The sequence below is a fragment of the Mandrillus leucophaeus genome, unplaced genomic scaffold (genome assembly GCF_000951045.1).
Source record: "Mandrillus leucophaeus isolate KB7577 unplaced genomic scaffold, Mleu.le_1.0 Scaffold3, whole genome shotgun sequence".
Lineage (NCBI taxonomy): Eukaryota > Metazoa > Chordata > Mammalia > Primates > Cercopithecidae > Mandrillus > Mandrillus leucophaeus.
This window is the reverse complement of record NW_012103142.1, coordinates 10,477,112-10,493,559: the sequence shown is the minus strand read 5'-3', so window position 1 is coordinate 10,493,559 and position 16,448 is coordinate 10,477,112. Positions and strand designations below refer to the sequence as shown.

The 16,448-nt window shown below is 43.6% G+C and overlaps 2 protein-coding genes across 2 annotated transcripts in view; one reads left to right on the top strand and one right to left on the bottom strand.

The window, feature by feature from the left end:
• Positions 1-4,324, top strand: part of PRPH2 (peripherin 2 (retinal degeneration, slow)) — a 22,272-nt gene extending 17,948 nt beyond the window's left edge. Inside the window, exon 3 of the mRNA XM_011986721.1 lies at positions 2,433-4,324. Coding sequence (XP_011842111.1) covers positions 2,433-2,645 — 213 coding nt within the window. The 3' untranslated portion in view covers positions 2,646-4,324. The remainder of the gene's footprint in view (positions 1-2,432) is intronic.
• A 5,273-nt stretch (positions 4,325-9,597) lies between these two features.
• UBR2 (ubiquitin protein ligase E3 component n-recognin 2) overlaps positions 9,598-16,448 on the bottom strand; it is a 135,689-nt gene continuing 128,838 nt past the window's right edge. Inside the window, exons 41-45 of the mRNA XM_011986898.1 lie at positions 16,037-16,093; positions 14,568-14,645; positions 12,509-12,679; positions 11,221-11,322; positions 9,598-9,848 (exon numbers count right to left, since the gene is read on the bottom strand). Coding sequence (XP_011842288.1) covers positions 9,707-9,848; positions 11,221-11,322; positions 12,509-12,679; positions 14,568-14,645; positions 16,037-16,093 — 550 coding nt within the window. The 3' untranslated portion in view covers positions 9,598-9,706. The remainder of the gene's footprint in view (positions 9,849-11,220; positions 11,323-12,508; positions 12,680-14,567; positions 14,646-16,036; positions 16,094-16,448) is intronic.

Below are 16,448 nucleotides of genomic sequence, written 5' to 3'. Positions count from 1 at the left end.
CTCCCCATAGCTGGGACTAAAGGCATGTGCCACCATGCCTGGCTAATTTTTTGTATTTTTAGTAGAGACGGGGTTTTCACCGTGTTAGCCAGGATGGTCTCGATCTCCTGACCTCGTGATCCTCCCGCCTTGGCCTCCCAAAGTGCTGGGATTACAGGCGTTAGCACCGCACACAACTGACACATTTTTTTTTAAATTTAAGGTGAGATTTATAAAAGGTAAACAATTTGGTGTAATCTAGTTGATTTACAATGTTATGCAACCACCTCTACCTAGCTCCAAAAGATTTCCATCAGCCCCCAAGAAAATCTCACACTCATGAAGCAGTCACCACCTCCCAACCTGCCCCCAACCCCTGACAACTATTCTCTGGATTTATGTATTTTGGACATTTCATATAAATATACCCATATTACGTTTGGCTTCTTTTAGTTAGCATGCTTTGGAGGTTCATCCTGTGTCCCCACTTTTTGGTACTGAGGTCTTAGTCATTTAACTTCTCTGTTATATGGGGTGACAGCACTTAGCTTTGGGGACTATTGGGAGGCAACATGAACAGCATATGCAGGTGTTCAGGAAATGGGTACTGTTTGGATTTGGGCTTCTTGAGATGCTGGTCCCCATTTACCTGTTAGTCTAATAATGTGTGGGTTCATCTTATCCGCAACGCTCAGTTCCTCTGTAAGCTATAGGGCTTGCAATGTAAGCAAATCCTCAGTGAGTGTGCTGAATTTACTCCTTGGTTAAAGAGATATTCATTTTTAATTTTTATTATTTTAAATTGTTAATTTTTTTTTAGAGACAAGAAGAAAAATTCACTGTGTCGCCCAGGCTGGAGTGCAGGGGCATGATCGTAGCTCACTGCAGCCTCAAACTCCTGGGCTCAGGGCTCTTCCCACCTCAGCCTTCTGAGTAGCTGGGACTATAGGCACACGCAGAGTAGCTGCAAGCGGGTGCCCTAAGTCACACTCCATAGAGTCTTTTGTAGAAATTGGGTCTTGCTCTGTTGCCCAGGCTGCTCTCTAACTCCTGGTTTCAAGCAATCCTCCTGCCTTGGTCCCCTAAAGTGCTGGGATTACAGGTGGGTGCCACTGCACCTGGCTGAGAGATCTTTCTTTCGAGACAAAGTCTTGCTTTGTCGCCCAGGCTGGAGTGCACTGGCATGATGTCAGCTCACTGCAAGCTCCACCTCGTTCAAGTGATTCTCCTGTCTCAGCCTCCCAAGTAGCTGTGATTGCAGGCGTGCACCACCATGCCCAGCCAGTTTTTGTATTTTTAGTAGAGATGGGGTTTTGCCATGTTGGCCAAGCTGGTCTTGAACTCCTGACCTCAAGTAATCCACCAGCCTTGGCCTCGGCCTCCCAAAGTGGTGGGATTACAGGCGTGAGCCACCATGTGCGGTCAGAGATATTTCTTAAACATGTACCTGTATGCCAGGCACTGCTCTAGGAGTTGAATGAGAGAGTGTTAGTAAATGAGGTGGCACGGTGACTCAGGGTACGTGCTTTTAGCTACCTTGAGAGCAGAAAATCCAAACTTCAAAATCCCAATGTACAAAGCCAGGAACATTTGGTGAGGAAGTTTTTTCCATTGAGGAGATTCCCAAAGATTCCTTTAAATGAGTCACCTTGCCTGTGCACCTAATGCCAGCTGGCAACATGGGGGAACCACATATCTACAACAGTAACCAAAAAAAAAAAAAAAAAAAAAAAAAAAATTAGCCAGGTATGGTAGCAGGCCCCTGTAATCTCAGCTATTCAAGAGGCTGAGGCACGAGAATTCCTTGAACACGGGAGACAGAGTTTGCAGTGAGCTGAGACCATGCCACTGCACTCCAGCCTGGGTGACAGGGCGAGACTCGTCTCGGAAAAAAAAAAAAAAAAAAAAAAAGTACCACACAGCAGATGCAGAAAAGAGGTGACCTCTTAATTCCACCCAAAGAAGTTACTGAACCACACAATATGTGCCAAGCGATAGAGTGTAGAGGGGCACCGAGGTGAAGGAACCCAGGATTAATGCACCTGGGATGGGGGCGACCCGAGGGGGCGGGGAGGGAGGATGAGCTGCAGGGGAGCTCACCAAGGGCTGAAGATGAATTAACAGATGAACATGGAGTGGAACAAGGTTCTAGGCAGAGCATAGCAGATGGTAAAGACCTAGAGAGGAGAGAGTATGGGGCATGGGCGAACCCAAAGCAGCCCAGGGTGGCTGGAAAGGGAGGAAGAGAGGGGTCTGAGATGAGGCTGGAGGAGTCAGGTGTGTTGAGCACTGAGGGCAGGGCAGCGTGGGGCAGGCTGTCACCAATCCACATTCCACAGTGCTCAGGTTGAGTCCTCTCTGGGACCCTCATTTTGAGGCTCCTGTGGTTTCCGAATGATCCAGCTCCCAGTGATTCTCCCAGATTGTCTCTAAATCTCTTCTCCCGCCATCAGGTGACCATTACAATTGGGCTGCGCTATCTGCAGACGTCACTGGACCGTGTGTCCAACCCCGAGGAACCTGAGAGCGAGAGCGAGGGCTGGCTGCTGGAGAAGAGCGTGCCAGAGACCTGGAAGGCCTTTCTGGAGAGCGTGAAGAGGCTGGGCAAGGGCAACCAGGTGGAAGCCGAGGGCGCAGACGCAGGCCAGGCCCCAGAGGCTGGCTGAGGGCCCTGGGGCCCCTCCCTTCCCGAACACTAAGAAATAGTGGACTCAAGAAACGCGGATCTCCCCCTCGTCCAACTGTGAAAGTCTGAATCTCTCAAGGAGGGCACCATCTCACAGAGACTCTCCCTGATGGTGGAATTTAAGTTTAGGGTCCCTAAAAGCATTTGACACACAGTTGTTGAATGACTGACCCAAAATGTGAATGAGTGAGCTCCCTTCAGGCCCGCTGCCCTAGGATATGCCCTCCTGGTGACTCAGGGGCTCTCTCAGATGGCTAGCCCAGGACCCGTCTTTCTCACACGGATTTAGTCCTACCCTACAGTCACTGGCCGTATCCAAGGGCTGCTCCCCTTTTAGAATTTACCTCTTATGAGCTCCATGTTGCTTCACTCTATATCCAAAGTGTTACTTGGTGCATAAGTACAGAAGTCTGAAAAATGGCCATGTTGTCTTTTTTTTTTTTTTTTTCAATGCCAAGATTGACAGGTTGGCCATTTGCTTAATGCCAGAAGTTGGGGGAAAGTTACACTTTTCTAAGAATAATGGACTCTTAAGGCATTGAGGGCTCTAAACAGGATTCTTTAATCATGACGCAAGAGAATTTCAAGGCAGGAGATTATTTCCCCTACCAAAAACACAGTGAAAGGCCTGCTTTTGTGTCCCATTCACATGCCCTCGGTCACTGAGTCTGGAGTGAACCATGGGTTGAGGAAGTCAGGCTGCTGGCGTGTCCCAGCACCACACCACCCCTAGGGTGCTGGGTGATCTCGTGTGGCTCATCTGTGGAAGCACTGGGGTGGGCTGCTGCCCTGCTGTGGAAGAGGAGCAACAATCAGACATGAGTCCACCCTTTGGAGACCAGGCCTCAGCTCTTGGTGGGCCCAGGGACACCCACACAGGTGGCCATCACAGCCCTATGGACAACACTAATTGTCCACAGCAAAGGGCAAGGAATTCTCTGGGAGCTTCTTCTGTTTCTTCCCCCCCAGATACCCATCTTGAAAAACACTATTTCTGGAATGCTTCTGCATCTAAGGAGATTCTTTGAGATAGCCCATCTTCCTGAGCTAGCAAATACATGAGTTTTCACTTTCTTTAGGATAGAGAAGCTTTCAGGGGAAGGAATGATTTTGCTGACTTCCCAGACCCTGGTGACCAGACCAAGGCGGGGCCCAGCATAATTCCGCCACTTGGATGAATATTCAAGAGAGCTCATTCCTACCTGGCTGGAGACCACAGCCAGAAGGCAAAAACCAGAAAGGGAACAGTAGATAATTTACCTCTGCTTCTGACCGATGGTGTTTGGGAATAGGTTACTTTGGACTAAGTTTGGGTTCTTTGCTGTCCTAAGAACTTCAGTGTAGAGAAAATAAGACTTCTGGTGCTGCCTGGGGTATGTTCTGGGCTTAATTCACCCAAGCAGAAGACCAGATCCAAGATGTCTGGACACCCTGTCAGACGTTGGTCCCAAGTTTAATTAGATTTCTGAGTCTCATTGAGGCCAAGGAATGATCCCTACCGAAAAAATGCTGAGCCAGACATCTTTGGCAAAGGTCCCTGAGCTCTCGCCGTCTCTCAAGAGTGCTGAGAACCATGGTGAAAATGCTGCTCTAGGCCCACAAGTGTAACTATGCTGTTAACAGCTGTCAACAGATATTAAAATTCATACTGTATGAAAATCACTTTTGTTAAATAAGCCCATTCAACATGTATCGCAGAATCCCCTACTACAGCTAGTATTTGCCAAAAAGGAAAAGAAACCCCCCTAAAGGGAAGCATTGGTAACGCTCCTTGTTAGAAACATGGCCTGCGTATCACATCACTCCATCTGGCCATCTCTTACCTGTAACAACAGTGACTATTATAGCAGTGACTATTATTATATCCAAATAATCTCAGCATTTGCTAGAGTTTGAACCAGAGCTGAATACATGGAATTTTAATGTAGTAATTTAGGCAAAACTCCAAGCCATTTTTTCTTCTCCTCTGGCCAAAACATTATTTCCTCAAACAGGGAAATATCCCTACGGGGCCAGGTTATAGGGGCAAATGTGAACAACCTGAGCATCTGAAGGTTGTTGAGAGGCCCAAGAGTGCATTGACCCTACAATATATCTCATTCATTGGTTCAGAGCAGGCTTAGGGTTAACTGCATTTTAACAGGTCTTCTCAGGTAGCCAGTAGTTGCTAGAGAAACCTGGACCATCCCTTTTGGTCACCTACCAGTGCCCAGGAAGTCTCTACTATCAGGTTTTTGCTTGTGTGTAACTTCAGTCTTTCGTTGGGCTGGTGTAAATCCTTTTCTCCTGAGGGACCCAGGCAGCCTTTTTTTTTTTCCCCCCCCAAATATGGAGTTTTGCTCTTGTTGCCCAGGCTGGAGTGCAATGGCATCATCTCAGCTCACTGCAACCTCTGCCTCCTGGGTTCAAGTGATTCTCCTGCCTCAGCCTTCCTACTAGCTGGGATTACAGCATTGGCCACCACACCCCGCTAATTTTTATATTTTTAGTAGAGATGGGGTTTCGCCATGTTGTCCAGGCTGGTCTCGAACTCCTGTCCTTAGGTGATCTGCCTGCCTTGGCCTCCCAAAGTGCTGGGATTACAGGAGTGAGCCACTGCACCTGGCCCAGCCAGCTTTTAAAGTTCTGCCAGCATAGCCCTGGGACAGTGGTGAGGGGTAAAGACAGAGCCTTAGGACTTTCATTTTTAAAATGCTCACTCCATAGTGAAGAAACAGGTGATGACTATCCTGAATATTTGGGAAGCTGTGTCCTGGAATTTTTGGCCTCAGTTCCAGAACCCACAGCTTCTTTACAACATGCTTCAAGCCCAGGACTGAGCTGCCAGTAAATAAACCCCTAGTAACCTTAATATGGGTTAATAAGATTAGGTGCCCGCTCTGCACACTCCCCTGCCCCTCCTCGTTCGGGCACCTGTTATGCTAAGCCAGCATGTTTGCAGCTTAGCCAGGGGCAATCGTGGACCAACAAAGGGCTTTTCATCCACTACTGGCTAAAAAGATGGCTCTCAATGACAGCGCAGGCAGGCAGGCAGCAGCACCGTGTTAGGAAGAGAAAAGTGTCTGTCGAATAATATGAAAGTCCAGGGAAGAGAGAGGTGCCTTCCCAGGTCACAATGGATAGATTGGCTGGAAGGGCAAAAACATGTCAGACCTTAACTCCTGACAGCATTTTATCCTGTCCATCACAGAGGAGTGTAAACAGCAAAGTTAGAGATTAGAGAATGCTGAGCTCTCAGGATGGCGTCAAGAGGATTAAGATGTAAGTGACAACTTCTAGCTATTTACCTGAGGGAAGTGAAAATTCAGGTTTGTACAAAAACCTATCCATGAATGTTTGCAGCAATCACCAAAACAATCATCCAAACTCACCCAAATGCCCTTCATCTGGCAACTGCCCAGAAGTCTACAACGGAATGCTACTCAGCAATCCAAAGGAACAACAGGGAGGACCCAGATGCATTCTTTAGTGAGAAGCCAGACTCAAAATGCTACATACGATACAATTCCATTTATATAACATTCAGGAAGAGGCAAAACAAAGGGAGAGAAAAGCACTGGTAGCTGGAAGCCAGGATGAGGCAAGCAGCTGACTACAAAGGGGACTTTTGGGGATGACAGAATTGTTCTATTTCTTGATTGTGGTTGTTAAACTGTATGCATTTGTTAAAATGTATAAAACTGTACACTAAAAAGTTAATCTGTTTGTAAAATATACCTCAATAAATGTGACTTAAAAAACAAGAGCAGTAACAGGCCAGACACAGTGGTTCACACCTATAATCCTAGCATTTTGGGAGGCTGAGGCTTGAGAATCATTTGAACCCAAGAGTTCAAGACCATCCTGGGCAACACAGCGTGACCATATCTACAAAAAAACAAAAACAAAAAGCAAAAAACAAACAAAAAACACAGAAATTAGCCAGGCGTGGTGGCATGTGCCTGTAGTACCAGCTACTGGGGAGGCTGAGGTGGGAGGATTGCTCAAGCCCAGAAGGTTGAGGCTGCAAAGAACCAAGGCTGTGCCACTGCACTCCAGCCTGGGGGCCAGAGCAAGACCCTGTCTCTCAAAAAAAACCAAACCAAACCACCACCACCAAAACCAAGAGTAGGAAGAGAGGGAGGAACGAGTCAGAAGGGGCTTCATGAGTTCCTGGAACTAAAGACAAAGAGTAGTGAAGGCAGTAGGCTGGGAGCAGCGTTAATGACCAGGAGGCAGGGCGAGTGCAATGGAAACCTTGCTGTTTTAGTTTGATGCTCTCAAGAGGATTTCACAAAAACAGAATTCTCATGGACAATGACTCCCCTAGGAAGACAGCGTAGCTGCCTTCCTATCTCTCTCTCAAAAGCAGGAAGTGGGGAGTATGTAAGGACAAGGACCTTGAGATCACCAGGTAAGGATGAACAGGAGTTTAAACCCAGACACAGGTCTTGGAGTGCCCTGTTTCCCAGTGATTTGAGTTCCAAAATGGTCCAGAAAGGTCACACGCTGTCATGGCTAATGAATATGAAATTAATCAGCTGAAATGATGATCACACTTTATCTGGGAAGGTCAAGATAGTTTGGCTAATGGCCATAATTGACACTAATAATATAAGCTTCTTAAATTTAAAGCTAATACAGATATCCCACTATATTTGTAGCAAGGTGACACGGGGCACACTGCTGTGGCAGGTGAGTGTGTAAAACGAAACAGAAAGATATATGCTAACGAAAAGTAATGCCAACACCTAAAGCATTTATTTGGATATCTTTAAACTTTTTACATATGATACATTCCAAATTTTACAAGTTGTCCACAGATATTAAAGTTATAGCCAATTTATTAAACAGATATGATTTTCCCTGATACGGAAAGCATGTTATATAAACATTTCTACAATAAACATAAAACATGCAGAACAAATCATAAAACTAACATGATTTGTAAGGTAGGAAAGACAACTACCTCAACACCAGAAAATAAAAAGGTGTGTATGTTGCAATTTCATGTAAATTCATCTTCTCCCAGGCTCGGTGATATTCTCAGAGAATGGAATCCAGAGACACCCTTTGCTAACTCCAGGCTCCTAGGAAGTCGGGCCGGAAAGCTGAGTATTGTTTTGATTTGGTGAAAATGTTTATAATCCGCTTGTAGAGAGAGAAACCTGGTCTTATTATTTTAAATTTTAGCTTGGTGAACATATGAAAAAAAGCCAAAAGAAGCTTACCTTAAAAGCTAAAGAAACTGGATGTGACAGAGGCCAAAATAAACATGAATTATGCCACCTATAGCCCAACCAACCAGATCTTATGAAGGCCAGAAAAAGGGGGAGAGAGCTGGATTCAAATGTGAATTTTCTTCCTGTTGGTTCTCCTCTCAGCTGGGTGAGTCAGTCCCAAGCAAGAATGGTGACGGGTCATCCTCCTCTCAAGAGGGGGCGGTTCTTTCACATACTACCTTGGAGAGGAACGTGGCTTCTATATCCTCACTTATTTTAGCCTCAGGTCCGGATTTCTGACCTTCTTCCTGCTATACTGTGAAACAGTGCCTAGCTGACTGGTAGCTGAGTGGAACAAAACTTGTAATCCAAAGAAAACTGATTGAAAGGGTCACTTGCATTGGTTAAAAAAATCCAAGAGCCTCTTATTATTCACTTGTTCCTTAGCCCCACCTTAGACAGGCTCAGAATTTATTCCTCTACTAAGTCTTCAGTCACTCTCTGCATGTATTCAAGCTCTCAGCAATCATACATCAAACAATAGTAGTTGTGTGGTACATAATAATTATAAGCCATTTTGTAAGTGGCTCTTGTTCTAGGAAGGCACCTCAGTAAGAACAATCTTCAAAAAGAATAAAAAGCCTGGGTGCCAGACCATCCCAGGAATGCACTAAGTGAGCCAGCAAGGAAGCAGCAGCTTGTCTGTTCCAGGAAATGCTGGCTGGATGGGAGTGGGTTCTCACCTTCTTTAGTGTTTGACTTTAGATGATATACTCTGCCAATTTAGCCTTAGAAATAACAAGAGAATATTACTGTCTGAAACATTAGGATATTCTAAAAGAATATAGATAAGAAAATTAGAATACTCTTTTAGAATACCTACTATTTTAAACTTAAGCTTGGTGAACATCTGAAAAAAAGCCAAAAGAAGCTTACCTTAAAAGCTAAAGAAACTGGATGTGACAGAGGCCAAAATAAACATCAATTATGTCAGCCACAGCCCAAACAACCAGATCTTATGAATGAAGGCTTCTCATCTGGATATTAGGATATTCTCGAAGAATATCCTAAATTTTTAGTCCATACTCTTTTAGAATATCCTAATTTTTCTTCCTAATTCTAAAAGAATATCCTAATTTTTAAGATCACCCTAAGTTTTTGGAAAGCCCTTTAAGTGAGTTTTCTCAAAGCCAAAAGTCTTGCCATAAAAAAAAAGAAAAAAAAAAAAAAACCCTCCAACAGCCCTGAAAAACCAGCCAGCACAGTAGCAAGCCACCTTCTCCCCACGGGCTTCTTCCGCATGCGTGTCCCCCAGCTCTCTCCTAGTCAACGGAGAGAAGGGAACACTGCCTTCACAATCAACCACTTTGCTCCTAGGAGTAGGTTCTGTCAGCGGAGGGGACACCAACCCAGTCCCAGTGTTGGGCCACTCAGTGAAACCAGGAAGTATGACCCAACAGACCACAGAGACTTTGTTTCCTGCCTCCGTTGAATCAGCTTCAGACCCACAGTTCACTATCATCAATAACGTGAAATATCACATAATGGCTGGGACTATGCAGTCAGACCCCCACAAAGGGGCTGGGATCCAATCTAGGAAAAGAAGCTCCTTGCTCGATCTTAAAACCCAAGACGTTATATTTGAGGGGCACAGCAAACAGTGCAAGAAAATCTGCTGATGGAAGATGATTTTCATCAGTCCTCAGAACCAGAAACTATAAAACTGGGAAGGAAAGTTTAAATAAAGAATTTATTTCCAAATTCAGCAGAACTTCTTTCTTTCTTAAAAAGCCAACTGGGCTAAAAAAATCCAAGTTTCTGTTTTTTGGTGGTGCAATAATTATAAATGTTGCCAGTCAATGCCAACCAGTGTCTGATTGGCTTCCTGTGCATGTCCAATTTCCTCTGTGACACTGTGTTGGTGCCAGAGCTTCTGAATCTTCTTGAATCGCTCTTTGCATAAATGTAAAGGATTTCCCCGTCTAGAAAGAGAAGACACATGTAACTCAGAATGTGTTCTGTTTATTCCATTATAACCCAACCCCTCCTGACTTAGGCTAGGTTACAAGTTATTGGTTTTAGACTCCCTGCAACATTTCTGTGTGGCAGCTGACTGTGGCTATTAACAAAAATACTAGCTCTGTTTGCCAAGAGCAGGTAAAAGGGAATAAATGCTGAAAGAGGAAGGAAAGATACACAAACCACACTTACTCAGAATGAGGTGAGGGAATAGAGGTTGCGGGGGATCAGGAGGGTCTGGGTTGAGAGGCTAAAACTACCAATTCATTGTCCATTTTGTTGGTAACACGTAAAAAGGAAAGGGGGCAGAGGAGAGGGTGAAAGAATTATACGAGTAATAATGTTCCTCATAGATTTTACTAAGAGCGCGAAGATAAGAAAAGAAAAGAAAAGAAAAGAAAAGAGAAAAGAAAAGAAACGTTCCCCGGATGCAATCTTTCAGCCACACTCTCAGTGAAGCAATCAACTGAGAGTAACTTCCAGGTCCAATTTAAACACAAGTGCAAGCTTTGGTGGCTTCCTGCCTGGGACCAGTGCCCTGAGCCAGGTACCTCTGCTCCTGTTTCTGAGCACAGCCATCCTCCTCTCACTCACTAACCAGACTCCCCTCCTCTAACAGCCCATGCTGAGAACAGTGGGGGACACCATCACTGGGTGGCACATGGGCAGAGCCTCGCAGTCCAGCGCCTGGGGCAGCTCATCTACTTACCTTGCTTGGGTTTCTAGGCCTTCAACATCTGCTACTCAAGGCTGGACAGGTATATCTATGGAGGTTAAAACTTCTATCTCCTTTAGACAAAAGAGATGGTCTAAAAGAAGTTCTTTAGTAGTGCTTGGGGGAAGGGAATTGTTAGCTTACAATACACTAAAGCTACCAGAGTAGAAGTAACTTAGCCTCAAATATTGTTCTGTTGTTCTATGTTTTAAATCTTTGTCCCCCAGATTTTAGTATAATGAGCACATTTGTTAGCAATTAAGATTTTCTCAAACACTAGGCCTCCTCTATACAAGGCCACACAAGTCAGAGTGGGCCATCCCTGGAGTGCTCTGAGCTGGGATGCCATATGGCAATTCAAACAGTTCTTTGGAGTGATAAATAGAATAAAGCTGTACTCTGTCCTATTCTCTTCCCTTACCTATCCTGATGTTCCTCATGGCATTCTGAAGGCTGGGAAAAGACCACCACACCAGGCTGCCAGGGCACCCTTGCTGGAAGACTCCACTGATAACACAGCCACCTCTTCCAGAACCACCTCAGCCCTCCACCCTCAGGACGTCAACACATCCTGAAGGGTGCTGCGGGCCCTGAGTCAGCTGACTAGGATGGGTTCTTACCTGAGTCCCTGGTCGGTCTCCCCATAGTCATCAAGGTAAGGAGGAGAATAAAAACAGCCTTTGGTTTTCCCGGCTAAAAATAGCACCTGACATTCCCGTACTCTGTAGAGAGATCATCCAAACGTTATACATTTATACATTAGTAACCAATGTTTGTATTCAGTTCCAAATAGAATGAAGTCTTATAGTACTGCTATTTAAACCACTATTATGAGGAAGTTACCCATTAAAAAATGTGCACAAACTAGGAAATAGGTTGAATCGAGACAAATTTGTGGCCCCTGATTCCTTTGAGAGATTTGCATTTTTCTGGCATTAACAGTTCAGTGCAATTAAACAGATATTTATTGAGGACCCAATATGTATACGAAATTGTCAAGGTCCTGGGGGGATGACTAAGCTACGGATACAACCTAAGCTCCAGAGGAGCCCACACTCATGTCACACCTCTGCTTCAAACCCTGGAATGGCTTCCACCTCGCCCAGAGATGTCACCAGCACACAGCAGGCCCTGGATTCTCTCACCTGTGCACAGCACTCCAGTGACACGAGCCTCCTTGCCTTGAGCAGGCAGGCATATTTCTACCCCAGGAACTGTGCAGAATGTTCTGAGTAGAATGTTCTCCCGCTTCTTTAGGGCTTTACTCAGAAGTCATGTTCTTAGGAAGCCTTCCCTGATCTACTAAAATTAAATCTCAAATTTAGCTCCACAGCTGCCATTTCATATTCCCCTCCCTGCTTTATTTTTTCTCCTTAGCATGTGTCACTATCTAAATTCTTGTCAGTCTTGCTTGTCCTCTCTCTCATTAGAACACGAGCTCCATCCATGAGGGCAGAGATCTTTGCACTGCGGGCTATTGCATTCTCAATGCCTAGTACATAGTAGTCACTAATCACAAGCTGGCATGTAGAGTTGTGATAATATGTACGAATGGAGGTAAAATCCAAAAGCCATGAGGACATGAGGACACAACAGAAAGTAATTCTGACTGGATTTGTACACAAAATCAGAGGTTTCATGTTAGCGGGAGACGTGAAGAAAGTAGAACAGAACTGTCGCCTATGGTTGAGGGAAGAGGAGTGGGAATGGTGACAATAAAAGAACCAACACAGAGTTGGCACGGGCCAAATGTGAGATGTGAGGAGATGAGGAGTTCCATGTTTCTGGAATGAATCAAACACAGAACAGTGCTCTCAAAATTCCTGGCAATGCAATAGTTTCCTGTGACACCCTAACAGTCAGATACTGAGGCAGATCCAAAGCCAAAAAGCCCCTGCAGGTCCTTACCTCAGGAAGATGCCCACTCCAGAGCCACAGGAGTAGGTGTGAGCTGTGCAGGCTCCTACATCCTCCCCTTCCAGCTCAGTCTGGCAGCAGTAACTCTGGGAGCACAGCAGAGATCCACACACAAGGCACAGAGTTGGGGCTCTGCTCTTATCACCACCTGATTTGGGGCACCTCCAAGGGACAAAAAACCCACAAGTCATTGATCTAAAGAGTGGCTAAAGAGCTAGTGAAGAAAACACCAGCCCAGAAAAGAATTCTGCAATATCAAGTAAAGCCAAAGCAGCGTATATCCTACAGTCTATGCAAATTTATTCCTAGAATCAGGAATAGGAAACACCTTGTACATATATACAGAGAGCATGTACTGGAAACACTCAAAAGAATCAATAACTGGAGAAAAAAATAAATAAAATCATCAATAGAAGAAAAAGATAAATGGTGCCACTGCCATATAATAAAATACTGTAGAGCAGTGAAAAATCAATAAAGTTATACATGTCAATGCAGATAAATCTTAGAAACAATGCTGAATGAATGCAAAATCAGCTGGGTGCAGTGGCTCACGCCTGTAACCCCAGCACTTTGGGAGGCAAAGGTGGGTGGATCAACTGAGGTCACGAGTTTCAGACCAGCCTGACCAAGATGGTGAAACTCCGTCTCTACTAAAAATACAAAAATTAGCCAGGCATGGTGGCGCGCACCTGTAGTCCTAACTACTTGGGAGACTGAGACAGGAGAATCACTTGAACCTGGGAGGTGAAGGCTGCTGTGAGCCAAGATCACACCACTGTACTCCAGCCTGGGCAACAGAGTGACACTCTGTCTCAAAAAAAAAAAGAGTAAAAAATAAAACATGCAAAATAACCATATATGCTGTTTAGGAACAGAAACCTATTATGGTTAATGTATAGGAATAGAATGCTTAATATTCCATTTAGAATAGTAGGTATCTTCAGAGGGAGGAGGAAGAGGCAACAGAGAAGAGACAGCTGGGGAGCTTCAACTGTCTAGGTAATGTTTAAGCTCTTACATTATTATATTCTTCTTTTCTTTTTGAGACAAAGTCTCGCTGTCACCCAGGCTAGAGTGCAGTGGCACGATCATGACTAACTGCAGCCTCCAACTCCTGGGCTCAAGTGATACTCCCACCTCAGCCTCCCCTATTATTCTTTATGCTGCTTGTATGTTAAATATTTGATACTATATTAAAAATTACTGCTGGGCGTAGTGGCTCACGCCTGTAATTCCAGCACTTTGGGAGGCCGAGGTGATACTAAAAATACAAAAAAAATTAGCTGGGCCTTGTGGAACGTGCCTGTAATCCCAGTTACTCAGGAAGCTGAGGTACGAGAATCACTAGAATCTGGGAGGCAGAGGTTGCAGTGAGCTAAGGTGGCACCACTGCACTCCATCCTGGGTGATAGAGCGAGGCTTGGTCTCAAAAAAAAAAAAAAAAAAAAATTACTAAGGGCTGTTATTACTTTAGGTGCAATTATTAAACATTCATGAATCGAACTTGCTCCTCCTACTCCCATTCCATGTCTTATTCTGAAACACAGTGAAATGATGCTTTTATAAGTTACGTAGTATAGAGTACTACAGATGTTATTCTTTTTTTTGAGACAGAGTTTTGCTTTTGTCACCCAGGCTGGAGTGCAATTGCTCGATCTTGGCTCACTACAACCTCCGCCTCCCAGGTTCAAGTGATTCTCCTGCCTCAGCCTCCCGAGTAGCTGCGATTACAGGTGCCTGCCACCATGCCCAGATAATTCTGTATTTTTAGTAGAGACAGGGTTTCACCAAGTTGGCCAGGCTGGATCTCCTGACCTCAGGTGATCCACCCACCTCGGCCTCCCAAAGTGCTCGGATTACAGGTGTGAGCCACTGAGCCTGGTCAAGTTTCTTCTTTTTTCCCTTTTTACTCTCCCTCCTCTCATAAAGTACTAAAATATGATTTCTCTACCCAAACAAAACAAAGAACAACAACAAAATCCTTCAAATTCTTTGTAGAGAGGTGTTTCCAGTGGCAGGGATGTTCAATGCTAACAGCAAAACTTACGAGAAATTGGATGCTTGATTAATGAGGCTGCTGTAATCCTCTGGAAGGTTTATTAATTTGTTAGATTCTCTTGGATATCTGGAAAAAAAGGGAAAAATTAAAAAAATGCTCCATTAATTTAGGTCATATTATACTACGAGGCACTTCCATGTGCACATACCTGCCTAGCCCGGGTAACACGGTGTGGCCTTTCACTACTTTACCTATTGCCAAGACAAGAAATGGAGTTAAACGGAAGGGGGGATTATTTTAGACAGTAGTTCTTAATCGTATCAAAATCACTTGGGGGAATTTTGAGGCGATAGACATGCTAGGGCTGTAACTTTAGAGAAATTAGATTCAGTAGGTAGTGGCCTGAGTATTTTTTCAAGTTCCCAAGGTTATTCTGATGTATACTTCTGGTTGAGGATTACTGTTCCACTTATTAAGAGTTTTCTGACATCAGGGTGCAATCACATGAAATTGGATATTCAACCATTTTTGACTTATAAACGGACATTTCATGTGGTCCAACCTAATAAAATTGGAGTGTTATTTCCAGATGTGTAAAAGCAAACAAACAGGACAGATAATCTCTAGTCTTCTGACTTTTATGGACGGTGTATTTACCAGAACTAAGAGATATAGGTTGAGTATCCCTTATCTGAGATGCTTGGGACCAGAAGTGCTTTGGGTTTTGAATTTCTTTAGAGTTTGGAATATTTGTATTACTTCTGTTTGGATTCTGTAGTAAAGCATGCTCTACCAGATCATAACAAATGCATCTCAACTGTTAATCCAAGTTGACTATCTCTAATGTTAAAACCTGAAATCTGAAATGCTCCGTAATTTGAAACTTGGTGAGTGCCAACATGATGCTTAAAGGAACGCTCATAGGGACATTCCGAAGTTCAGATTTCTGGATTAGAGATGCGCAACCTGTACAATAACAGTTGAGACACATCTTGTTAGGATCTGGTAGAGCACACTTTACTACAGAATCAGAATAGAATTAATGTAAAAAGAAATGAAGGAAAAATAATGATAAGAAATGACTGGCCATGATTTGACTGATAGTTATTGAAGGTGAATGACAAGTATGTGGAGCCTCATTATTTTGCTCTTCACACTTCTGAAGAGTTTTCCCATAATGAAAGACAGAAAAAAATAGAGCTAAGAAAAACCTAGGAGATGTGTTATATTTTTTAAAGCAAATATATATATATAATATACATAACTTTGTTATTTGCTAAAATGTAATAACTTTGTTATTTGCTTTCTCTGCCAAGAATGTAGTATATTTATGTTCATAATTCTGACTTTGATAGACTCTTCTCATTAGATTAAGAAGAAAATATGAAGGCAACATATCTCAACCTTCTGGAACCACTGAAGGCGTGAGAAGTCAGTTTCTGAAGGAATATAGCACTTATATCCTGATTCCACCCTTTCTCTCACCCCAATCAAGTTTTTGAGGATCTTTAACTTACCTTATAGCATCTCTTTCACCTTCTAGGTATCTTTTAACTTCACTGTTATGGCACCAACTTTAATGTAAACACAGGGGGAAAAAACACAAAACACGTTTACTTTTAAAGGGTTAAAACCAGAATTTTTTCCCCTCCATAGCCAATAAGAGGAAAATAATATTTTTGACCTAACATACTTACTTCATCAAAAGAAATCTGAAGAAATACTATTTTGCCTATAACTTTTAAAATCAGGAAAATATTCTCTAAAAGCAAGAATGCTTAAATATATTAAGATTTGTGGCTATAAACATCATTATCTTACTAATTTGGATACTCTAGAAAAACTAGTCTATATTAATCTATATTAATGCCAAGCTAACATTATCTAGAGCTAGAACACTCATATTAAAAATAAAATTTTTTTTTTTTT